Source organism: Acartia tonsa, chromosome 9 (genome assembly GCF_053477335.1).
Source record: "Acartia tonsa isolate MP-2025a chromosome 9, ASM5347733v1, whole genome shotgun sequence".
In the NCBI taxonomy this organism is placed as follows: domain Eukaryota; kingdom Metazoa; phylum Arthropoda; class Copepoda; order Calanoida; family Acartiidae; genus Acartia; species Acartia tonsa.
In genome coordinates this window covers 2,241,271-2,268,034 of record NC_137268.1, presented here as the reverse complement: position 1 = coordinate 2,268,034, position 26,764 = coordinate 2,241,271, and the positions used below count along the sequence as shown (strand labels likewise).

Genomic DNA, 26,764 nt, shown 5'->3' with positions numbered 1-26,764 from the left:
CTAAAAGGTTTAGGTCCTGTCTTTCTTTTTGTAAATATAGTAAGTGATAATCAAGGATGAGAGCCAAGGACGTCCAAGCTTTTTTATTTGGGGGGGGGGGGGGGGGGTGAAAAATAGTATAGTATAGAAGCAAAAAATATTAAAAGATGTGAACATACTAATTTATATTATACTAGAGGCTAAGCCACAAGAGGCTCCCAGGGGAAAGCCAGCCCTTTTTCATTTTAGTTTAAAAAAGAAAAAAAAGAAAAAATTGAGGGGGTAATTTCACTTGGGAGGGTGGTGTATAGTACTTACCCCAAAATAGATATAAACCATCCAAGGACCAATGAGAAGCTACATTCTAAAGCAGAACCTTATCAATTCAGCGGTGCAGTGCAGTGGTACGAACAGACACACAGACAGATTCCTGTTACTTTTATGTAAGGGTATGTGTGGGCGTTGCTACAAAAGACCAACTCTACAAAAGACCAACGCCTACAAAAGACCAACTCTACAAAAGACCAACGCCTACAAAAGACCAACCCTACAAAAGACCAACGACTACAAAAGACCAACGCCTACAAAAGACCAACGCCTACAAAAGACCATCACCTACATAAGACCAACAACTACAAAAGGGTCGATTTTTTAAAAGCAAGGTTGTATCGGGTTCGAAACTATTCCGTTACGTAGCAAACACAGACTTTGGACAAACTGTCGGACGGAATTTTAAAATTCACCCTGTGGACAAAGTTATTCAAGAAAGAAATTTCGGTTTTGAATTTTGTCCTTGTGTTTTAATCGCCATATTGGATATCATTAAAATTGGAAGATTTTTTCTTTAAAATTTAGAAGATTTTCAAGCCATTATTTGATTACATTGATACAAAAAAATAATTACAATTTTTTTCTTGTATTTGTGTTGCTTAAAATCTATTTAAAGCATACATTATATTCATTAATTTGATAAATACAAATATGATGCTACACCAGTTGCAGCTATAGACCTTCCAGCTCTACGATTTTTTTTATGCGTTGGTCTTTTGTAGGCATTGGTCTTTTGTAGGGTTGGTCTTTTGTAGGCGTTGGTCTTTTGTAGAACCGACTAGTTGGTCTTTTGTAGGCGTTGGTCTTTTGTAGAGTTGGTCTTTTGTAGCAACGCCTATGTGTGTACTAGGGTCGGGCCGAATACCGGATATCCGGCTTATTTCTAATGCCGGATATTCGGTAATTTGCTGAAATCCGGCGTTAGCCAGATATCCAGCCGAATACCGGATATCATGCATTAGAAATCAGCCGGATATCCGGTATCCGGCCTAACCCTAGTGTGTACAAAACTTAGAAATAATCCTGGTTGTCCTGCTTAGCTTATTACAGATTGATGAATGGATGTTGAATAGGCTTCAATTAAGTGCTCAACTCAACTCATACAAATGGAACAAAAACAAGGAGTATGACGTTGGATGCAAGCGAAATGTCTTAAAAATTCTATTATCTGAAAGTTATAATTTTCATTTTTTTAAATATGGCATAAAAAATATTTATATAGAGTAATAATAGATAATCATGTATCTAGCCCATGTAGGAGGGGTTAATCCTGCACCTGGGCTCTTAACCTAACCTTACATACAAAAAGCATCAAAAATATGTTTTTTTATATAAGCAATACGATCCATAAATGATATTGGTTGGGCGAATGGGGCGCTTGTCCAAAATCTGCGGTATGGAGATCGCTCTTCTATGAGTGCTACTTAAATCCTACTTTTATGGCAATACACATAGACATTCTCAAAGTCGGCTTGTCAGTGAAGAATGCTTTTCCTTTTATTCCCACAAGTATAATACGAATTTGGTTGAACCCATGGCTGTTCAACAAATACCCACGCACGGTATTATATTGCTTTAAATTAAGAATAAATAACTGGTTACGATGTATCTATATCATATAAGTATATCAAGTACATAAGAAGGAAGATGGTTTTATAAAGTGTATTTATATTACAAGTGAATCAGTTAAGTATGAAAGATACAGGATAGGAGATAATAAACATAAGTAGTGTAGAACAGGAGAGGGCCTTAAGTCCAAAGCATCTAATTGTGCATAGTGTTAGACCTTTGACATAAGACCTAGGCACAATTCATGCTAAGTACTAAGGAACCTAAATTTAAACTACAATGCATGCTAAATTAACTAAGATCATTACCTTTAAGCCAGGAGAAGAACTTAATAGTTCAAGAGTCAATGAATAACTGACTGATTTTAAGAGGTGAAAGTTATAAAAACAACTATTTACCAGGATCTAGTCCTTGTCTGTTTAATAAGGTGTTTGTATGTTAAACTTGTGACGTAAATGTAGCTATAGCTGTAGGTATACTTAGTTTTACATAATGGTTGCATATAACAATATTCAATCACATATAGATTACCATCGATAGGCTAGTATTACCCATATTTAGTGTTATATTGGTAATAATAGGCCTGAAAATGCATAAAAATACATTAAAACTTCCTGAGGGCTGACCATATTATCTGTGTCTTATGCCCTGTAGTGCGCGAGATAATTGCTATAAACTGTCAATCAATATTTAGACTAAAGTCTTATATTGTATTAATTTTATAGAGGGTATAAATAAAGTGAACTAGATGCAAAGCATTTCTATAAGAATCTTGTCTGTACGTTCAAAGAATTTTGAAATTTGGATGTCGCATCTCCAATATGAGGTAAACCATCAAAATTGTTACTGGACAAAGTGTCTTAAAAATCAGCCATTTGACAAAAGAGGGATAATCCATCTCTGTTTTAAAGGTTTTCTTTCCTACTTCCCCTCTCGTCTCCCTCATTTTTATTACTTCACATAACTGATTTTTGAGACTCTTTGTCAGGTCACATCAAAATTACCAAATCTGCAAAAGAAAGAACAAATATTTAAAAAGGAAAATTAAGAAAACAAGGATGACAACATCCATAAAAGCGAAGCTCTGAAACGGTAGGACAAACGGACATTAACACTTGTATAATGTCAGAACTGAATAATCAGAATGCGAATGTATAAGAGTCAAAGCAAAATTGTAAGTAAATTTGTTGAAAAACTGCTTGATACAGGATAATGATTATGGACATACTTACATTTTTAGGACTTGATTATAGAGTTGCTTCGCTTATAATATTGTACTTTGTTGTCCCAGGAATCAGTATACCAAAAATCAGACCAATGTGATAATTAGGTCACATACAAATTTGTTGTTAAAAATGTAAAAAAATCAACATGTTTAATATGGACGTACGGACATTCTGGTAATGATTATAGAGTTGCTACGCTTTCTAACTCGTACCTAACTATTACAGGAATCACCATGCAAAATTTGAAATCGATAGGACAATTCTAACATGCCTAAATTAACGAAAAAAGCTATTTAAAAAAGTAAAAAAATCAACATGTTTAAAATGGACGTACGGACATTTTGGTAATGATTATAGAGTTGCTATGCTTTCTAAATCGTACCTAACTACTATAGGAATCACCATGCAAAATTTGAAATCGAAAGGACAATTCTAACATGTCTAAATTAACAAAAAAAAAGCTATCCATGACGGACGGACGTACGGACGGACGGACCGACCCTAATTATAGAAAAGCTTCGCTTTTAAAAATGAAAAATAAATTAACTAAACACAAAAACTTAGGGAAAGCATAATATAAGTAAATCTTAATGGGGTACAAATGGATTACAACGCACGTAAACATACACACATACACACACATACACACCCACACATACACACACATACACACACACACACATACACACCAACACATACACACACACACACACACACACACACACACACATACACACATACACACACACACACACACACACTTATACACACATACACCCACACACACAAATAACATACACACATATAAACACATACATCAAGTAGTAATGGCTTTGTGGGAACGAGTTAATAGGGCTAGTCGATTTTATACAAATTAAAATTTTGGGTAAAGTCCCCTTCGTGGCAATGCCTCTTAAGGGACGTTTCGTAATAGTTTTACAGTAGCTTTTCCCCTATTTCTAGCCCCTGCGGAGGGCTCTAACCCAACTTAACCTAACCTAAAATAACCTATAAAAACTAATGTGAAAATACGACAAAATATCCCTTAAGAGGCGTTGCTACGAAAGGGATTAAACCTAAAATTTCTTTTTATAAAGATGTAAATTTAGTTAATACTTCTTATAGACTTTTCTTTCAACAATTCAAAAAATACATATGCTATTACATATACATATATGCTATACATATACGTTTAAGCTTTTTTGTCGGGGTGGGGGGGGGGGGGGTGAACACCTCTTTTCCTATCCCCTTTTTAATGCTATTCGACCATTAGGCAAATTACCAGAAGAATTTAATTTGTGTACTTTTGACTTTGTTAAAGCTTTCGATGTAAATAAAGAAAATTATAACTTAAGTTAACATATTTTAATCATGTATTGTTTGAGTGTATTGAAGCCAATTTCTGCAAATAGTTCAGAAAGGGTTATGAAGATTCGGAATTATAAATCGGTGCATACTACTATGGATAAATAAGGCACAATAATAATAATAATAATACATTTGTATGCAAGTGATATCATGTCAATGAGAAAGAAACAAGGACAAGTTAAAACAAAGCATTTCACCATTGCATTGTTTAAATATATGAAAAATGTCTTTGTCGGCCCGAGAATCGAACCTATCACCTCCTATGCGACGATGTATGTTAAAACTAGACTACTAGATTAACTGGGGAGGGGGGGAGGGATTATTGTTTGTCCATTATTTATTGTTATATGACTGTAAGTAATGCAACTGCGGTTTTATTTAGTGGTTTGGACAGAAATAATGCACAATGGAACAATACTAGAATTTAGAGAAAATATGATAGAATACACGATTCATGCATGCTTTTACTCTAATTTTTTTTGAAACTGACAATCAATATGAGATTTGAGGGAAACCATTAATCTAATTTATAGATTTTTAAACTGACTTTAGATATTTCTCTTTGGATAGTTGACTTATCCAACTAAAAACTAGCCATAAACCTGCTATACCAACACAAATATTTTTCGAAACCCCTTATACACCAATTGGTTCATTTATTTTAGAGATATAAATAATACACTCTCAAAGTCATATGTAATGAATTAATATTAGATCATCTTAAATAAAAATTCCTTTGTCTGAAGGTCCTAATTCTGCAGTTTAAATGAAATTGAGATAAACCTGTTTATGGATTAAGCCATTCCCCCTTTTACTGTTATTGTTAAACAAATATGTAGCTTAGAAAACTTTTGTTATTAAAACTTTTAGAATTTTGTTTTTCAACTGTGAAGTAAATGAAAATGTGAGAAAGGCTCGTGCGCTCTACATCATTAATAAATATGTAAACTAACTTTTAATGCAGTTGTAAAAACTTTATTATAATTACATATATCAGTACTTGAAGCATGCCAAAACTAATCGATTTAATGACAATACATGTCGGGTGGGGAGATTTTAAAAAATATATATTTCTCGTACTATAGACTTTTATTAACAAAAACCTAAATCCTTATATTAAGTAACAGGATCTGTATCTGTCTGTACTAAAGGATCTCACAACCGCTGAACCGATTCGGTTATACTTTACAATGTAGCCTCTCATAAATCCTTGGAAGGTTTATAACTATTTTGGGGGAGGGTACCACAACCCTCCAAAGCGAAACCTCCCCTGAGAAAAAAAGACATAATTTTTTCTATTATTATCTTTAAAAATTTAAATAAAAAGGGGGTGGGGGTCAAAATTTCAAGTGCCACTAGAGGTCTCTAGGGGCATAGCCGCTGGTATTTTTTATATAAGTAAACAAGCCTAAACTAAAGCTTTTATTGCATTGTTCATGGACTTCATGAATGAAAATGGATAATATGCAGATCATAAACCAATAAATATTTAAGTCCTTTTTCGTCTTCTAGCAAATTGCTTTTTGGTCTTATGTGGTGACTTAGCTGTGTTTTTATTTCTGATGTTATTGGCTGATATTTAAAGACCCAATTTAATTAAAGCCGGCACAGAGTCCCCACTACTTGGGTAGAGTCTCATATACACCGTACCCCCTCTATTATTTTACTTTAATCATAAAATTTTAGGGTTTTTTATAGAAATTCTTTTTCCTGTTAATTCTATTAAATCACCATTTTTAATATAAAGACAAATACAAAAGTATAGTTATATTTTCTTACAAACGGACGACTTAAATGAATAAAAGATTCGCTTTAAAGAATAAATCAGTATGTAACATTTATATTTATAATTTATTATTACTGTTGTTTATAAATATTACATTACTTTGAAACAACTATATTTTATAAATAAATTAATAAATTATTTGTGATTAGTTTAATTTGTATTAAAATTCAACATGTTATAAAATTTAAAGACTGAATTTAAACAACTTATAATTATAGATAAATTATTGGGGAGAATTAAAAAAGAAAAAAAACGAATAAATACTTTATTTAATGAAAAATAAGGAAATTGAGATAAATAAGACAAAAATTTAAGCTACATGCATCTTTAACGTTAGGGAAGGAAAAGGGTTGTTTGTTGTCACATAAGAATTGATAGAGGTTGCCATCTTAAGAAGGAATAAAACCATATCTGAATAGTTATTTATCGCATTGTATTAAAAACAGCTTTCTGCAAATATTAAAATGAAAAATTTTAAGATTGATACAAATTGTGTTAGCCCTGAATGACCGAAGGCCCTGGCTAGCAATTATTTAATGATTTTGATTTTAGCATTTATGGAAAATTGTCTGTAATACGATGCTATAAAAGATAAATCTTGGCAACCTTTTTTAGTGATTTGTAGACGAGCTATAGGAGGATTGAAGATAAGAGTAGTGCTGTCTAAAATTAAATGGCAAGGATGAGGACAAACTGCATGGAAGATTGGGGTGCTGCATGCTAAGATGAGGAGGACTCAACAGCCCCCCACCCTCCTTGCTAGTGGGTGTTGGAGTTGCCAGTGGATGTGGAAGACTTGAGAATAAATTGCCAGCTGCGGCATGATTGGGTGGCGGGGAACATCCTGCTGGTGGCACAGGGAAACTTGAAGCTGATATTGTTGATGACTGAGAAGTATGTTGGGAATGATGTGAATGGGATAATCCAACTGGGGAACCAGGATTACTGCCACTGTCACTGGTCAAGAACTGGTTTCTAAACGCTCCCGCAAGGGGATTACTGGTACCGCCACTTGTGCTGATCCCAAGACTGGTTGAGTATAGATCACTTGCACTGGTGCTGACAACTGGAAGACTGCTGTAGAGCATGCCCATACTACTAGCAGTACTTGTTGTTAACCCTCTACTGCCGACACTGTTTCCAGCATTTGCACGTGGCAACAATGTTGAGCATATACTTGCCACCTCACTGTGTCCAGCACCACTTACGGATGCTGTTGCACCACTTGATAGGGTAGCATGATGTTTGCTAATAGCTGAAGGATGTGGGTTGTACAGGCTGTGAAGTGAGTCGCGCGGCGTATTGTAGAAGCTCTGGATTGATGACTTGCTGTTGGCAGCTGCTGCAGAGTAGAGGCCGTGGAGGCTGGCAGCTGCTCCCCCAGCATACAAGCTGGCACCAGTATTGTTACCTGCCCCTAGCCCTAGATGATCTTTGTCACAGGAGCCCAAATCTTTTCCTGAAAAGAGAAATATTTTTTCAGAAAAAAAAGAACGTTTTTGTTTTATAAAGTTTTAAAGAGTGTGTCAGTAAGTCACTATAACTAAATAAATCAGCTTATAATTTTCTATTTTATTGACTGGTTTTAGGCTTTTTTATTGTTGTAAATTTCAATATTTCTTGTGATTTATTGACAATGTCTAGCAATAGCTTAGCCTAACTGCTGTAAGTGTCCTTAAGGATCACAATTATATAAATATAACATTATACTGTATACATCAACAGTGTGGTTAAAATCCAATTAAATTGAATACCTGAATATATGCCAGACAAAGATTCCTTGCTAGAGTACAGGTTGCTCAGGTTGTTCATGGAGGTCATCATGTTGGAGCCTGGCATTCCAGCAGCTGCCCAATATGCGGCGGGATGAGGGGCAGCTGGGAAGGCAGGAGAGGTGGGAGACAATAAACCTGAATTATTAAATCTCAATATTAAGAAAGTGTTAATTTTACACACTGACAAATAGAAAAATAATACAATCTTACGACAGTAATAAACAGAAATGGAAATCTAGTTTGAAACATAAGTTGCATGTATTATCTTCAACAAGTAAATTATCGCACTGTATTCATGACATCATTCCTCGGATATTGAAAATTATAAGTTGAAAACTGGAAAAAATTTAATGATTTTATTTTCATATTCGTGGAAAGTTGTCTGTAATACGTTGCTATACATGATTTTTCAGTATTGCTGAAAACCAATTTCAATTTGCGGATTTTAATCGGTTTTGAAATAAATAAGTTCCTCCATCCAGTAAAATTTTTACCTGGAAGCTTAGAGTAGCTGGAATAGCTATTATGATGGTGTGCTAGCAAGCTGTTGAAATCTGATGCATATTTGTATGAAGGGTCTGTACACTGTAGCTGGCAAGCTTGCATCAGAGCATGGAAGTCAAACTTGTATGCATATCTTTTTCCATGTACCTGAAGAAAATTTAACATAAATGCATAAATAGAATGAATTAAAAATAAAAGTACTTGAAATAGTTGAAAAAAGAGATTTTGATATCTTAATTAAAATAGCATTATTAAAGAAAAATTAATCCCTCAACGACAAGTCCATCCAATCAAGGCAAAAAGTTGTTTGCAATTTATCTATTAATGGTTTTAAATGTCACATTTTGACATAATTCTTCTCACCTTGGTCATAATATTTTTGTCTTGATAGTATTACAGAGACCACTAAATTGTGTCATAATTCTACTCACCTTGGTCATAATATTCTTGTCATAATAGTATCGCAACGCCCTGGACATTTTGTCATAATTATACTTATCTTGGTCATAATATTCTTGTCATAATAGTATTACACAGACCTCTACATTGTGTCATAATTCTACTTACCTTGGTCATAATATTCTTGTCATAATAGTATTACAGAGACCTCTACATTGTGTCATAATTCTACTCACCTTGGTCATAATATTCTTGTCATAATAGTACTACAGAGACCTTTATATTGTGTCATAATTCTACCTACCTTGGTCATAATATTCTTGTCATAATAGTATTACAGAGACCATTACATTGAGTCATAATTCTACTTACCTTGGTCATAATATTCTTGTCATAATAGTATTACAGAGACCTCTACATTGTGTCATAATTCTACTTACCTTGGTCATAATATTCTTGTCATAATAGTATTACAGAGACCTCTACATTGTGTCATAATTCTACTTACCTTGGTCATAATATTCTTGTCATAATAGTATCGCAGCGCCCTCTACATTGTGTCATAATTATACTTACCAAGGTCATAATATTCTTGCCATAATAGTATTACAGAGACCTCTACATTGTGTCATAATTATACTTACCTTAGTCATAATATTCTTGTCATAATAGTATTACAGAGACCTCTACATTGTGTCATAATTCTTCTTACCTTGGTCATAATATTCTTGTCATAATAGTATTGCAGAGACCTCTACATTGTGTCATAATTCTACTTACCTTGGTCATAATATTCTTGTCATAATAGTATCGCAGCGCCCTCTACATTGTGTCATAATTATACTTACCAAGGTCATAATATTCTTGCCATAATAGTATTACAGAGACCTCTACATAGTGTCATAATTCTACTTACCTTGGTCATAATATTCTTGTCATAACAGTATTACAGTGACCTCTACATTGTGTCATAGTTATACTTACCTTGGTCATAATATTCTTGTCATAATAGTATCGCAACGCCCTAGACATTTTGTCATAATTCATATTTGGTTTTGATTTCCTCTCTCCCCATCTTCTTGCTACTTCGTCAGGGTCCGACAACTTGAATTCTCCTTTGGAATTTTTCATACTTTTTTTATTGTTTTTCAAGGAAAATCAAAAGGATAATTTCAAAAACCCTTCTTTTAAGGTGAAAATAGTGATTTCCCTTAAATCACATCTGGACCACTAATGGACTTTTAAATACGTATTTTCTAAGGCGTATTTTCAGTTGGGTAGAAGGTTTCCAACTGTTAGGTTACCCCACTGTCAAAAATTTGAAATAAAGTGGAGGGGTCGTGATCAATAAATAGGATTTAATGATAAAAAAGCTGAATTATTTTCTAGATAAATTACATTAATTGGAACCTAGTATTAGTGTCTAACTTTTTATCTTTGTGACGTAACAAAAATCGAAGGATGAGAGGGGAGGTGGGAAAGGAAACCCCTAAAAAAGAGATGGATTTTTGTTACGTCACGAAGATAAAAAGTTAGACACTATTACTAGGTTCCATTAATTGGGCAACAAGGTCGATAACAACCAAAAACAGAAAGTTAAATAAAATATGAAACAAAGCAACTATATTCAATATGAAAGTATAAATTCCTGAAGTTCCCTCCCAGGAGATGATGGCCAGGTTGGTGGAATCTGCCAGAAGTTCCAGAAGAAACTGCCAGAGCTGGATCTGACCGCTGCCCTGACTTACCAGGCCCCGGGTACTTTGAGTTAACATTGAATACGCATCTAAGAATAGTTATTTCTCGCATCGTACAATAAACAGGTTTCCGCGGATATAAAATGTACAATTATAAGATTAAAGCCACTTTTTAGCTCCGCGATGCCGAAGGCACGGGCTAAAAAAATGGTTTTAATCTTATGATTGTACATTTTACATTCGTAGAAATTTGGATATAATACGATGCTAGACATAGTTCTTTCGTATGGATGAGAACCGTATTATAGACATCTTTCCGCAGATATTAAAATCATGATTTTTATTTCTACATTTGTAAAAAACTGGCTATAATACAATACAATACATGATTTTATAGTACGGCTATGAATCAATTTTAATCGAAATTTAGTCATTAAAATTATCTACGAAATAACGCAAGAATCTTAAGGGATAAGACAATGAACGGTAAATTGTGTTTATAAATTTTTGATGACAATTTTTATTCTAGTTCCTTTCAATTCAACGTCCTTAAATAAATAATATGTCATGGTCCCTTTTACCTAAATAGCCTGAAACCATCCAAAGGCTTAAATCTTAATCAGTCCAGTAGCTATTAAGCTTTAGAAAAAAACTTTAAGGGATCTATTTTGGTTAGATGTACAAATTATACGATTTTATTTATAGAGGATAACTGAATAATTTAGGTGACCTCACAATTTGAATTCTGACATCTTCTTTTCAATTTGTGCAATTTTCTTAATAATTTTGCAACTTTGGTTTGCAAATTTATAAACATTTACCCTTCTCTTTATTTCATTTTCTGGTTTCAGAGATTTATTGATAAATAAATTAAGAAAAAACTTATATTTTATCATACACTTAAATTGATAAAGAACATACATGACCGCTGATAAATTTGTCCTCAATTAAGGTTAAAATCATTTATTGGTCAGTTTGTTCATCCAAAAGGAGGGTAGGAGATGCGGTAAAGGAGGTGTCGTTATCTTAGCCCGATGCGAGATTCAGAGAACATGAAATCTGATGTAATATCCAAGTAGGTAATAATATATCCATTTACATATAGTAATTTTAGGCCAAGCTTATTCAAGAAGAGGTCCAAATCCATTTAATTATTTTATATATGTATCAATTTATTTATCGTTAAACTTCTAGGACAAAAAGGTAGGATTGGGTGGAGATTGTTTTATGCAAAATGAAGTTTAAACCCCAAGAAATTTTTATTTTGCCTAACCATGTGGAGCTCTATCCCTTTGTTGTTTGAAATGTTTTAATCTTTTAATTCATTTACTTATTTCTTTTAGTAACCCTATTCAATTTCTCTTTCTTTCTTTTTGCAAAATTTCTTGCTAATTTTCAACAATTCAAAGTAAAAATATTTGTAAATCTAATGAATTTTTGATGGCTGCAGAAAAATGATTGCAAAATTCTTGGCAATTTTATACTTTTGTTTGCTTTAATTCTTTGTCATTTGTTAGTCATACTTTTAATTATACATTATTTATTTCCAAAATCAAAATTCAAAAAATTTCAGATAAAAAGTACAAGGGGGACGGGGTTATTGTCAGGGATGGAGGGGACATTGCGTTAGACCCCAAAGTTTTATAATAACGTTTTTCTTACAATTTTAGGGACTTTTTTTGGTTGGTTTATAAAGTTGAGTGCCAAAACGTTTCAACAACTAATTATAATCTACAAAGAGTTTCATCATTGGGGAGGAATATCAATTTATCGGCCATTGTCTTATCCCTTTTAGATCCCTCGGTTATTGTGGACCTCTCGTAATCAGATATAATGTGTCGGCTCAAAACAGGTATTACGAAGCGAGGTTGAAATTAATTTCTAATTCTTGATTATTCATTATAAAATATCGCCATTATCAATTTAAAATCTAAAAATCTAGCTTCTGCCTTGTTCTAATGCAATGGACATAGAATGTATGTGGATATAATGACAGCGTAAAAATTGTCGTCAATTTAGGTTGCTAACATGGGTATCATTTATTTGTCATTCGTCTATCAAGTAGGAGGTGAGGGAATAAGGTAAAGGGGGAGGATGGGGTTAATGTTAAAGGGTGAGCAAAAAAATGCGTAGATTTTAAAAATTGGTAAGGAGCTATGCATTAAAATGTACCAATTGACGTAAAACTTGACTTGCGAGTATATTACTAAATTTTAGAGAATAGTGTGTGCAAAAAAAATGCGTAGATTTTTAAAATTCAAATTGCGCGGCTTGTGTTAATAGTAGAAAAAATGTTGCGCATACCGTTAGAACCGCTATGAACTCTATTTTTTGGAGATATAAAACGGTGCCTGTGCTACAAATAATATAGGAGCTAGGTGGTAAAACGTTCCAAATTTTACTCGCAAGTCAAGTTTTAAGTCAGTTGGGACATTTTACCACGTAGTTCCCTAACTATATGCAGCAGAGGAATCGTTCTTATTTTTCCAAAAAATACACTTCATAGCGGTCTAACGGTATGCGGAACATTTTTCTACTATTAATACAAGCCGCACAGTTTGAATTTTAAAAATTTGCGCATTTTTTTTGTTCATCCTCTATTCAAGTAATAATAAATCCATTGCTGCCAATTTGTTCTGTTTACCTGGATTTGTAATACTGCTGGCTTCCTTGACTGATGGGGGTGGGTAGGGCGTGAGTGGTGGAGGATAGGGTGGGGGACACACACCCCTGCGGGACAAATCATGACTCTCGCCTGAAAAAAAAACATTAGGTTAGGTTGAAAAGTTGTTATGGATTTAATCCATCTATAATACAAAGTAGCTTGATAACTGTCTGTCCATCCGTCCGTCTGTCCCTTAAGATCTCTGTAACCACTGAACCGATTGGATTCTACTCTTCAGGGAATATATCTACTGGTCCTATGGTGGTTTTAAGCTATTTTCTTTGAGTGTGGGACACCCCCCAATCCCCCCAAAAAAACAAAAAATCCCTCTCAATTTTTAAAAATTAATTTGAAATTAGTGGTGACAGCACCAGAGGTACTTTTTTTTTAAATTACCTCTTAAGGGCAAAGCTCCTAAAGGCTAGGGGCGAAGCCGCTAGTTGTATATATAAGATTAATAGTGCTTAAGATAAAATATTTTGCCTCTAAATTTTCCAGCTACAAGACAATAATAATTTTAGATAGCTTTTTAAAATTAGATATTTTCTATAAATAGGGTTAGCTTTTTTCGTTAATATAGGCATGTTAGAAATGTCATATTAATTTTATACTTTGGATGCTGATACCTTTAAAAATTAGGAACGCTTTAGAAATCATAACAATTCTACAATCGTTTCCGTGCGTCAATTAAAAATTAGAGGGTTTTAACGACTTGGAATAAATTTATGTTGATTGTTGCCTACTGTCGTGACAGAAAATAAGGTACAGGATAAAAAAATAGATGCAAATACATAAAAATTCTGAAGAAAGGAAGATACAAACACTGTCTTAGGCCCTGGGGAAAGTAAATGGGAGTGAAAGAAAGGGAAATAAGGGAGACATTAATGGGTATTAAAAAATTACTTTTTAAGAGACATTTCGGTTACCCGACAATTCTTAGAGAATAGCTACGCTATTAAAAATGTAAAAATAAGTGATTAATCAAAACCCTGCCTGGCCAAAATATTCTGCAACAAAATTAAACAAATTGAGAACAAAAATTTGTTGCAAAATTATTCATTATAAAATCTTGCCCCTCCCCTAAAGTCAGGGAGAGGAATATGGACAAGAAAAATGATTTTGCCTCTATCTTTTCCATCATCTAATAATATACTTAATTACGAAATAGTAGGTTTTAATTAAAATTAACTTGATAAATTAGACAATTTATTTTAAACTGCGGATAGTTAGAGGTATAATAGATATTTATCGCATCTTATTATAGACAGCTTTTCGCGGGCCCAACAAAACTGGAATTAATCTTACATTCTTTTTATTTTGTTATTCGTAGAAAATTGTCTTCTTTCTCTCTCTCACTCTTTATCTTTCAATCTCTCTCTTATTCTCTTTATCTCTCTCTCTCTCTCTCATTCTCTTTCTCACACACACACTCTCTCTCTCTCTATCTAACTATTTCTCTCTCTCTCTCTCTCTCTCTCTCTCTCTCTCTCTCTCTCTCTCTCTCTCTCTCTCTCTCTCTTCTCTCTCTCTCTCTCTCTCTCTCTCTCTCTCTCTCTCTCTCTCTCTCTCTCTCTCTCTATCTATCTTTCTCTCTCTCTATCTATCTATGTAAATATTTATCTTTATCTTTCTCCTTTTTTTATTCAAACAATTTGCATTTTAATTAAGGCAAAGTTAATAACCAAAAATAGAAATTTGCAATTCATAACCAAAATATGCAACAGGATTTTGAAAAATGTAAATATTTTGAGGGATGGATGATTTATAATGTTGAATGAAAAAACTTAGAGCCTTTTCCTATTTAATTATTTTGTAATTGCTTCACTATGATTCCAAATGTCCTTGGTTTCTTATACAGTGGTTGCGCTCCGAGCGTTTAGGGAAGGAACCACAGCCATCCCAGAACACTTATTAGCCTAAAACCATCCCAGGATCTATGTGAAACTTTCGAAACTTAAGAAATTAATCGATTCAGTAACAATCGAGATCCTTACGGACAAGTAAAAACGTGATTACTTTATCTATAATACAAAGTAGCTTGATGTCTGTCCGTCCATCCGTCCATCCGTCTGTCTGTCCCTTAAGATCTCAGTAACCACTGAATCGATTGGATTTTAATCTTCAGGGAATATATCTACTGTTCCTGTGGTGGTTTCAAGCTATTTTCTTGGGGCGTGGGAAACCCTAACACCCCCTTCCCCCCCAAAAAAAATCAAATAAATCTCCCTCAATTTTTTTATGCAGTTAGTTAAAATGTGGTGGTTGCAGTACCTGAGGTACTGAATTTTTTTTTAAATTAACTGTTAGGGCAAAGCCCCCAGAGGCTAGGGGCGATGCCGATAGTAGAATAAAAAAGTGGCCTTGCCCCTAATAAAAACGCAGAAAAAGGACAAATAGCTCGTAACACCTTCCCTGAAAAGCCCACACAGTAATTTCAGAGATACATTTCTTCAAACAAAACAAAAAACCGTATTAATTTATATAATACTAGCGGCTTCGCCCCCTAGCCTCTAGGGGCTTTGCCCCAAGAGATTTGATCAAACCAATTTTTCGTATTTTAGATTCAAAGGAAAATTTTTTAAAAAAATTGGGGAGGAGAATTTTTTTTTGGTGGGGATGGGGTTTGTCGACCCCACTATTTTAATTTAGTTTTAAAAAGAAATTTTTTTTGAGGGGGGGTGTCCAACCCCCCAAGAAAATAGTTATAAACCTTCCCGGGACCTATGAGAAGCTACCCTGTAAAGGAGAACCCGATCAGTTCAGCGGTTAGCGAGATCCTTCGCTACAAACAGACAGACAGACAAACAGACAAACAGACAGACAACGTTCTACTTTGTATTATAGATGATTCTTTTTTAGGATAAATAGATGTATACCTTGATATAACATTGGATTTGGTTTTCAAAAACTTCCACTAAATCATATTTACTAAAGTTTGTTTAATTTTTGTCACAAATCAATTTTTTTCGATTCTTCTAGTAAGTTCTTAAACTTTTCTGAAGGAAAAAAAGTGGTTTAATAATTTAATTATGCCTTTTTTGTGATAAAATCTTAGGCATGTAATTATGGTGTCTGTATAGGTATGCCAGGCCAGGTATGCCAAGCTAGCTGACGACGGAAAAGTAAAACGGAAACTGGGTGAATTTGATGGCGGAAAGAGCGGGGACGCGGGGGGCTGGCGGGGGCTCAGAGGGCTTCCTTCCTGTGATAGGCTTCCGGTATTACCTCCCGCCTCCCTGGGGGGGGGATATCCCATCCCCCCACAATCTCTGCTTGTAAGGCCACTTTTGAGAGAAAAGGCTACCACAGTAGAAAATTCAGTTTCTTTTCAGAAAAAAATTTATCTATAATACAAAGTAGAACGATGTCTGTCTGTCCGCCGGTCTGTCCCTTAAGATCTCGGTAACCTTTGGACCGATCGGATTCTACTCCTTAGGGAATGTACCTACTGGTCATGTGGTGGTTTTAGGCTATTTTATTGGGGGGTGGGACACCCCAAACCCCCCAAAAAATTAAAATCCCCCCCCCCCCAAAAAAAATTGTTTTTTCGGCAGTTATTTCAAAATAGATGGCAGCACCAAAAAATAATTAATTACCTCTTGGGGCAAAGCCCATAGAGGCTAGGGGCGAACCCGCTAGTATGTATTATAGTAAATTATACTACCAAATTTTATCCACACGTTCACTCATTGTTTGGGTTAAAATCTTTTTTTACTTTTTACAAAGTAGCCTTGACCAAAACTTTCCTCGTCTATGGAAGGGGAAATTTTGTAAATTATAATTGTTGCTGTACATTAACTTATCGTTCTTTGTCTTATCCCTAAGAGTAATAAATGTAAAAATCCTCCAATTTAGGTTGATTTTTAAAAATTTTTTAAATGGGGTTATATTACCTTCAGCGTAAATAAAGAGCCTTAGATGTAGTGTACCACCAATTGTCACGCGTCTGGGAAGCAGTCAACATATACATACATTATTAAATAGTTTATTTAGATCTCAATTAAATTTATATTTGTAATTAACTTTTATGGCAGTTTTTTCTATGTTATTATAAAAAGGCAGAAAATTCCACTGTGCTTTTTAGAGAGGCAGTGATGGCTGTTAAGTAGCCTCCGATTTATACAGTTTTTTTTACAATTTTATATTTTTCAAAAATAAAACCTTTGTTTTTAAGTTCAAACATTTAAATTTATTTTTTATGAAATTTTATTTTATCTTTAAAAATATATATTTAGATGGAATGAGGGGGGGGGGTAAATCAAAGGGGTCCTTTTTCAATATGTGCCTTGATAACAAGTTTATATGGAGATATGGCTCAAATATCACACACACACACCTGAGCCTTGCCGACCTGCGAATGAGAGAGAGAGGAAGGAAGGGCGGAAGGAAGGACGGAAGGAAGAGCCGAATTTTCAGGGCTCTCAAATCTCCGACCGAACACCTCTGAGAGAACGTTGGTGGAGAGAGAGAGAGAAAGGAGAAAGATAATATATGAGAAAGAAGGCGGGAAGAACGGGAAATACCACCACTTTATTAACGGAAATCCGCTGCTCTATAAGCTCTCTCACTTTCTCTCCTTTTACTTTTTCTCTCAGAGAAATATTGCCGCCAAAATTCCGACCAATAGCAAGTCACTGCACACATTTGCCGCCAATAATTGATTAATACCAGGACGTTGTATATTGGCGGCAAATTTCAACCAATAGGGAGAGATATTATTGATTTATAAGTTTTTTCTCACGTATAACACTATCTAAACTATTTTAGTGAAAAGTTTAAATTAATATTTTGGTTGATAGGAGTGATAACACAAAATGTGTTTGCTTGGAGTTTCATATGAAGGTTAGGAAAAGCGGTTTTTAGCTTCATCAAAATATTTTATTTTAGAGATTAATATTAAAAAAACTAAAAATAAGCAATATTCTTAATTTCAAACTTTAATATTTCTTACCAATTATATTTTTAAAACGTTGTCGTCGCTTCTTAAGAAACCAAAGCTAACATTCTTGAGAGTTTAAGTCTAGGACAGGTTTTGGGCTTTTTGGAGGTGGAAGGGGGTATGTCACATAAGGACAAATCGCTCATACAAAAAATCAAATTTCTGTATACCCAAATCAATTTTTTTAAATTGCTTAAGATTAATCGCCTCAAACCTTCAAAACCTCTTATTTTACCCTCCTCAAAAAAAAGCTTGGATGTCTGATCTGCTGTTTAAGATGTCCCCCAACACGCAACCACTGGTAGTAGAGAGCAAGAGTAAGACTAAATAGTAGATTTTCATTTAATATATGTTTGTTCTTAATAATTAATGTAATGCACATATATATATATTATATATACAGGGAGGGATGGGATTTGAGCTTTTTAGTACATTGGTCCCCAAAGTTTTATAATAAAGGTTTCTTAGATTTTATCTTAGCAACTTTGGGGACTTTATGGAATTTTGATTGGTTCGTTCATTATGTTGAGCATCCACTAATTGTAAGGATACTTTTGTGTATCATCATTAGCCATGTACATTTATCGGCCATTGTCTTATCCCTTTAGATCCCGGGCATATATGACTAACTAATGATAACTAGAAGGAAGGAAATGAGAAGTAAATCATTACGACATCATTCAAAAAAGAATATAGAATATATGTATGTAGTTATAAATTGTTGTCAATTTAGGTTGCTCAAATAGACATCATTTATTGATAAGTTTGTTCATCCAGTAGAAGGGGAGGGGATGGGGGAATCGTTATTTTATACAGCTACAAGTTTTACCTTATAGCCTAGTATTCAAAACAAAATAGATAATAAATCTACTGGGCGATTTTGTTTGGAAGGGCGACGCTAGCCTTCCGAAAAATTCAGTAAAACAAACTTTTCTGGGATCTAAATAAAGAATTTTTCAATGGATAACCATTTGGTCCAGCGGTACACAGACAGATAAACATCTTATACCTCATATTAAAAGCCTTTTCTGATTTGCCAAAAAAAAGGTTGATAGCGTGCTATAAAACTTTCTATATTTATACAATATACATATAATATGTATGTAAAAGTACAATGATAAAAGAATAGAATTGAATATAAAGATTTTGTAAGATTACAGCGGTATTATTTTGTTGTAATATGTTGGTATGTATGTATGATTATATGATAGACAGGGGGGAAATATACAAACATAGAGATTTAGATAAACAGATAAAATTAAATGTAACTAAACTAGCGGCTGCAACCCTAGCCTCTAGGGTGTATCATTAGTTTTTATTAAAATCTATATAAAAAAAAACATTACTGGTAACTATAAATAAAGCTTGTTTAAATGAAGAACTCAATTTGTTAAGTAGTTAATTTAAAGAACAGACAGAAAACCTCACTGTTCATTTAATAAACTATTGGCTTCGCTATTATATATGGGCTAGTAGCTCTGTGTTAGAAGGCAAGGAAGGCGTCAGAATAATAGCCTAAAACCATATCCCAAGACTTGAGAGTTCAAAATAAAAAGTGTTTGTGTCTATCTGTCCTTCTCTACTGCTGGGGTGACCTGAATTCTATTGGAAGAGCTCCACACAACGCTCATATAGTGTATGAAATGGGATTTAATGAACAATACTCGGGGCTAACAAAATTGCTTTTAATGTTATTTTTTTTAATATCCGCGAAATGCGAATAATACGATTCAATAAATATAAACTTAAAAGGTATTCTTTTTTATAATATTTTTCCTTATCTTTGAAATGAAGAAATAAATTTTTATATTTTCGATCCCTATGGTTTGTATACAATGGAAGGGTGAAAACTTTTATTCTCTCTTATTTAAGAGACTAAGATCTATTTATCAATTTCTATTTTCTCTATATCTTATATTCAAAAAGAAATTGATTATAATTCATTATTAATCTGTAACCAACAACTTAATTAATCGAAAAAAAGTATGAAATTGTTACATAATTTGTTAAGCGTTGAAAGATTTTCCTACTGCCCAACTTTAATATCAGTACGTTAAATTTATAAACATATGAATAAGAAGATAGACACCTAGAAGGCTGAGATTGTACGTAAGCTTAAAAAGTTTTAAATGGCCAAACAATTCATCTCAAAGTACGTTTTATTAAAAATCTTATCAAACTAATAGGCTTAGCATCTAGGGTATCTGTAATTAAAAGGCTGAAAGAGACGAGAAAATAGCTTCAAACCATCCCAAGAATTAAATCTGAAAATAAAATTACATAGTTTACACCATCACAGGACCTATGTGAAGCTTACCTAAAATAGAGAACCGGATCGATTTAGTATAGTTATTGAAATATTAATCTTCTGTCGAAAACCCTTACTACTTTATATTACACATACTAGCGGCTGTGCCCCTATCATCTAAGGGGTCTAATTCGATGGGATATGGAATGGCAGAAAAATAGCCTTAAACCTTAGTTGGACTTTTCCCAAAAATAAAATTGCCTAAAACCATCCTGGGACCTATAACCTGTAAAGGAGAACCAAATCGATTCAGCAGTTAGCGAGATCCTACAGACAAAAAAGTTTACTACTTTTTATAATAGGATATATAAAGTTATAAACAAAGCATAAAACTTTGAATGAAATATTTGTAAAAATGGAGAATGTATACTGTACAAAATATGACCCTACTTTTACCCCCCCCCCCCCACCCCCCTCCATCTATGAATACAACTAAATAAATTTTAAATTCGCCAGCAAAACGAATCATAAAAAGCTCAGAAATTAGGAGATTGGAATATCTAAGAATTGTTTGTTAAGGGTTTTCAGCGATTTTATGGAAGAACAAAACTTATAATAGTTATTTATCGCATCTTATTATAGACAGCTTTCCGTGGATAGAAAAACTAAAAATTACAATGTTAATTCCAGTTTTGTAGGCCCGGTGGGGCCGAAGACTGGGCTAACAAGACTGGTATCAATATTAGGAATTATATTTAATTAATCGTAGATAATTGTCTGCAATAAGATACATGATTTTTCAGTATGGGTTAAAAACGATTTTTATCCAGCGGCTGTTATTCAGTTTAAGAGTCAAACTGGAAAGAGTTTTAATTCTAAAAAAATAATTAAATGTAGAGTGTAAAAAAATAAAGAAAATTGTTCCACGGTTACTATAGTTACGAGATTTTAGCAGACATACATACAGGCTTCTTGTTACTTTAGAAAATAGGATTTTTTTATACAAGTCCCAATTCCGCGTAAGAATAAAAAGAGCTTTATATAATGCTTATTACATACTCTATGATTTTATATAGAAAATATTATATGGGAATAATGGATATATTATTACTTGGATCTTACACCAGATTTTCAGGTTCCTAATAAAGTGAAACTAGCAGCGGGCTATGATAATCATTCCGCCTTTATTCCATCCAATCCCCTCCACCAAATTTTCACCCGCCTGAATCATAGGGATCATGTAAAACTGAATAAACAAACTGACCAATAAACAAGCAACATGTTAGCAAATAAATTGACGACAATTTTCCCCCTTTCATAATATCTACGTATATGTATTCATCATCTATTATGTGAATACATCTTTTTAAAAGCGAAGCTTTTCTATAATTAGGGTCGGTCCGTCCGTCCGTAACGTATATTTTTTCGTTAATTTAGGCATGTTAAAATTGTCCTAACGATTTCAAACTTTGCATGGTGATTCGTATGGAAGTTAGGTACGAGTTAGAAAGCGTAGCAACTCAATAATCATTACCAGAATGTCCGTACGTCCAGTTAAAATATGTTGATTTTTTTTACAATTTTAACAACAAATTTGTATGTGACCTAATTATCCGATTGGTTTGATTTTTGGTATACTGATTCCTGGGACAACAAAGTACAATATTATAAGTAAAGCAACTCTATAATCAAGTCCTAAAAATGTAATTATGTCCATAAACATTATCCTGTATCAAGCAGTTTTTCAAGAAATTTGCTTACAATTTTGCTTTGACTCTTTTACATTTACATTCTGATTATTCAGTTCTGACATTATACAAGTGTTAATGTCCGTTTGTCCTACCGTTTCAGAGCTTCGCTTTTATGGATGTTGTCATCCTTGTTACATCTAGAAATACATGGATAAGAACATTGAAGATCTTTACATCGTTCATTAAAAATACCAAAACTAGCTGAATTGGGTTTCATAAAGACACCAATTATCCTTATACTAAAGTAACAGGATGTCTGTGTGTTTGTCTGTGTGTTTGTCTGTGTGTTTGTGTGTTTGTCTGTGTGTTTGTCTGTGTGTTTGTGTGTTTGTACCGAAGGATCTCGCTTACCGCTGAACCGATCGGGTTCTCCTTAACAGGGTAGATTCTCATAAGTCCCGGGATGGTTTATAACTATTTTGGGGGAGGGTACCACCAACCTCTCATGAGAACTCGCCCCTAGAAAAAAATTACCCCTCCCGAAAAAGAGACTTGAGCGAAACATAAACCAATTATTTCTGTAATTAGATATTTTAAATAAAAAAAAATTCAAAGTGGCATTAGAGGCCTCTAGGGGCGTAGCCGCTATCTATAATACAAAGTAGAACGATGTCTGTCCGTCTGTCTGTCCGTCTGTCCGTCTGTCCGTCTGTCTGTCCGTCTGAAGCTTAAGATCTCAGTAACCACTGAACCGATTGGGCTCTACTCTTCAGGGAATATACCTACTGGTCCTGTGATGGTTTTAAGCTATTTTCTTGGGGGGTGGGACACCCCCAACCCCCCCAAAAAAATGAAAATACCCCCCCCCCCCCAAAATTTTTTTTTTTTTACTTTTCCTTTTTAAATCTAAAATACGAAAAATTAAGTTGATCAAACCTAGCAAAGCCCCTAGAGGCTAGGGGCGAAGCCGCTAGTTACTATATAAAGTAGTAAAGTTTTTGTTTGTTTGACCGTTAAGATCTCGCATACCACTGAAGATTCATATGGGCCCAGGGATAATTTTAGGCTATCATACCCTTAAACTTAAGATTGAATGTTTTACAATTTACTATTTATTTTCCGCTTAATGTTGCTGCGATACTAATAGACAATATTGTACTTGATTAGTAATGTTTTTAAAGTTTAGTTAAAAAAATTTAGGGAGGGGTAATTTTTATCTAGGGACGATTTCTCTTGGGAGGGTGGTGGTACCCTCCTCCAAAATAGTTATAAACCTTCCCGGGACCTATGAGAAGCTACCCTGATAAAAAGAGCCCGATCGGTTCAGCGGTTAGCGAGATCCTTCGGTACAGACAAACAGACATTCTGTTACTTTATTATAAGGATGAAATTAAAAAATCAAACTTAGAATATAAAAGTATTTATCTCAGATTTTATAACTATTTAATAAACTTAGGATTAAGTTTAATTCCTATTTCCCCTACCTACCTTTTTACATTTTCACATCATACAGTTGGAAAAAAATAATAAGAATAGTAAATTGTAATACAGTAATTGCGTAATATAGCTGACGGGGACTTCAATTCTAACGGTTCTAAGAGTCGGAAATAATTAGTTTTAAAGTAGCGTTTATATAAAATCAAGGATGACAACATCCATAAATATCACTTTTGGAGCTAAGAAAATCTCTTGTAAAAAGTAAAAACAGCTAAAAAGCTGCTTAAAAGCAGTCTGACTGATGGGAGTATTGACAAGAAGTTTCAACCTTCTATCTTTTATATGAGCTGAGAAAATCACGTTTATGGACATAGTTACATTTTTAGGACTTGATTATAGAGCTGCTTTGCTTGTAACATTATACTTTGTTGTCCCAGGAATCAATTTACCAAAAATCAGATCAATCGAATGATTAGATCACATAATAATTTGTTATTAAAAAAGTAAAAAAATCAACATGTTTAAAATGGACTACTAAAGGAATTACCATGCAAAGTTTGAAATCGATAGGACAATTCTAACATGTCTAAATTAACGAAAAAAGCTATCCATCTGTGACAGACGTACGTACGGACCGACCCTAATTAAAGAAAAGCTTCGTTTTTTAAAAAGAAACTTTGAAATTCCTTAAAAGTTTCACTGTGTATGATGATGTTATTCCCTAATATTGACAGGGGAGCTTCCCCCTAAACACGAGTAAATCCGCCAAAAGCCAATGTAAATCTTCCACTAAATTCCAGATATCATACAAGATAACTTTAGGTTGTCTGCTAACTGGAAAGGGAAAGGGAGGGGAAATACATTGGAATGAAAATTATAATTATCCCCAAATATTACATAAACACGTTCAATCATTCGTTGACTTCAAAACTTGATTTAAATTTAGGGGCTGTACAAACAAGTAGTGTTCAAACCCTTCCACCAATAAGAAGTTGTATTTTCATAAATGCTCGTGCAGAAGGTTTTAAGCTATTTGAGGAAGGAGAAGGGAAGTCAACGCTCCTTACGAGATAATTATATTTCTCAAATATAAATAAAAGCGGGAGAAGGTATTTTTCATGTGATCACTTTATTTACATATATGTATATTATTATCTTTTATTAAAAAGGACAAGGATGATTTCTTACATATCAAATAGAAAACATTTCATTAGCAATAAATAAACAACATTTTTATTTAGGTACAATTTGGAAAGCATAGTCAGACAATTCCTAGGATGATAATGATTAATGGAGTTTTTATTCAGAAGGAATATCGGATCATGGAGAGAAAACAAAGTAGTGGTTTTGTCGTATTTTCACAGTTGCTTTTGATAGGTTATTTTAGGTTAGGGAAATGTTAATGATTGGCCCTGCAGGGGCTTAATTAGGAGAAAAGCTACTCTAAAAATACGAAAAAACTTCTTCGTTTTTTTCTTTGATACAGAATATCCAGTCCTGTATAATCCTTATAATAAAGTAACAGGATGTGTATTTGTCTGTTTGTCTATCTGTTTGTTTGTACCGAAGGATCTCGCTGACCGCTGAACCGATCGGGTTCTCCTTAACGGGATAGCTTCTCATAGGTCCCGTGAAGGTTTTTAACTATTTTGTGGAAGGGTACTTTTTCTTTTAAAATCTTAAATTATAAATTGGATTATCAAATTCGACTCTCCCCTCCTCAAGTGCTCCCTAGATGCCTCTAGGGGCGTAGCCGATAGTGTATAATATCTTAGTTTAATATATAAATATACAGAGAAGAGCAAATAAACAACCATCTATCTTAATGTCCTTAGCTAAATCATAAATTAACTAGCTCGAACTTTTTGATAATAACTTTTTTCATTATTCTGAGTCGTCTTAGAATTATTGTTCTTATATTTGTGTCTATGTGTTCAGTACCTTACCTTACCATCTCAATTCTCCACAGTTGGAGCAAGAGGCTGTAGCAGAGTTCTCCATCCTCGTCTGTCCTGGGCAGCTGTTCTGGCAGTATTCCAAGTCAGCTGTCTGTTTCTCAGGTCATCTCTTATGGTTGACCGCCATGTTTTCTTTGGTCTCCCCCTCCTTCTGGTGCCCAAGGTGGGTTCCCATTCTATGGACTTTTTGGTGAGTCTAGAATCATGCATTCTGAGCTGGATCTTTAAATCATTTCAATGGTGATCTAAACCACCCCGCGCGAAATTTCAGCCAATCACAGCGGCGTATTTTTAAAATGCGCCGCTGTGATTGGCTCGGGGTGGTTTAGATCACCATTGAAATGATTTAAAGATCCAGCTCTGAACACGTGGCCTAGTAATTTTAGCCTCCTTGTTTCAAGAGTTTGTTCAATTGTTGATGCATTTGAAATTTTATATAAATTTATGTTTGAAATAGTTGTAGGCCAGAAGATATTGTGAATCTGTCTTAGACATCTGTTTAGAAAGACTTCGAGTTTATTCAAATCACATTGTGTTATCCTCCAGCATTCAGCACCATAAAGTAATACTGACATAACATTGCTTTTAAATATTCTAAGTTTGGTTTTGCGGGAGTATTTAGTAGATCTCCATATTGGTCTTAACATTGAGAAGGCAGTTCTTGCTTTAGCAAGTCTACTTTGTATGTCCTTGCTAGTACCTTCTTCTGTGCTAATTGTAGTTCCAAGGTATGTAAAGGAGTCTACCTTTTCAACAGTTTCATCCCCAATTGTTATGTTGCCATTGTTATTTTGGAATTGCATTATCTTGGTCTTGTTAACATTTATATGTAATCCCACAAGCTTAGCAAAATTTTCTAGTCTTGTAGTTTTGATTTGCAAATTTTTTCTATGTGTTCAGTAAGATCTTTAAAACAGAGAGGCTAAAATTTCTACAATATTTTACCTGTTTTTTATTTAGATTGTGTTGTATAGCTTTAAAAGAAAAAGCCCAAATTGTGTTAAAATTGTGTCAAAAATGATCCACGTGACGTAATAAAATGAGGGTAATAAGAGAAGAAGTGGGAAATAAGACCCATAAAAAGAGATGGATAATCCCTCATTTTTATTACGTCACATGGATAATTTTGGACACAATTTGGGCTTTGTCCTTAAAAACATATTGTTTAATTTGTGTATATTAGACTTTAAAAG

The 26,764-nt window shown here is 33.9% G+C and overlaps 1 protein-coding gene across 1 annotated transcript; it reads right to left on the bottom strand.

Annotated features, from left to right (window-relative positions):
- Positions 1-6,869: 6,869 nt before the first annotated feature.
- Positions 6,870-26,374, bottom strand: LOC145328407 (uncharacterized). Its single transcript, XM_080172047.1, has 7 exons — positions 26,272-26,374; positions 13,278-13,388; positions 10,587-10,722; positions 9,921-10,053; positions 8,528-8,684; positions 8,013-8,168; positions 6,870-7,717 (listed from the first exon to the last, which is right to left on the bottom strand). Exons 1-7 carry the CDS (start codon positions 26,372-26,374, stop codon positions 6,870-6,872), a joined length of 1,644 nt encoding a protein of 547 aa, XP_080028173.1.
- Positions 26,375-26,764: the final 390 nt, after the last annotated feature.

Excerpts from the sequence above, each read along its gene's own strand:
- LOC145328407 (XM_080172047.1), bottom strand. The coding sequence starts at position 26,374 with ATGCAATTCCAAAATAACAATGGCAACATAACAATTGGGGATGAAACT. Across the intron at positions 10,723-13,277 it reads CAGCAGTATTACAAATCCAG|ATGCGTATTCAATGTTAACT; the intron begins GTAAACAGAACA and ends AACTATTCTTAG. Across the intron at positions 7,718-8,012 it reads TTTGTCTGGCATATATTCAG|GAAAAGATTTGGGCTCCTGT; the intron begins GTATTCAATTTA and ends TTCTCTTTTCAG.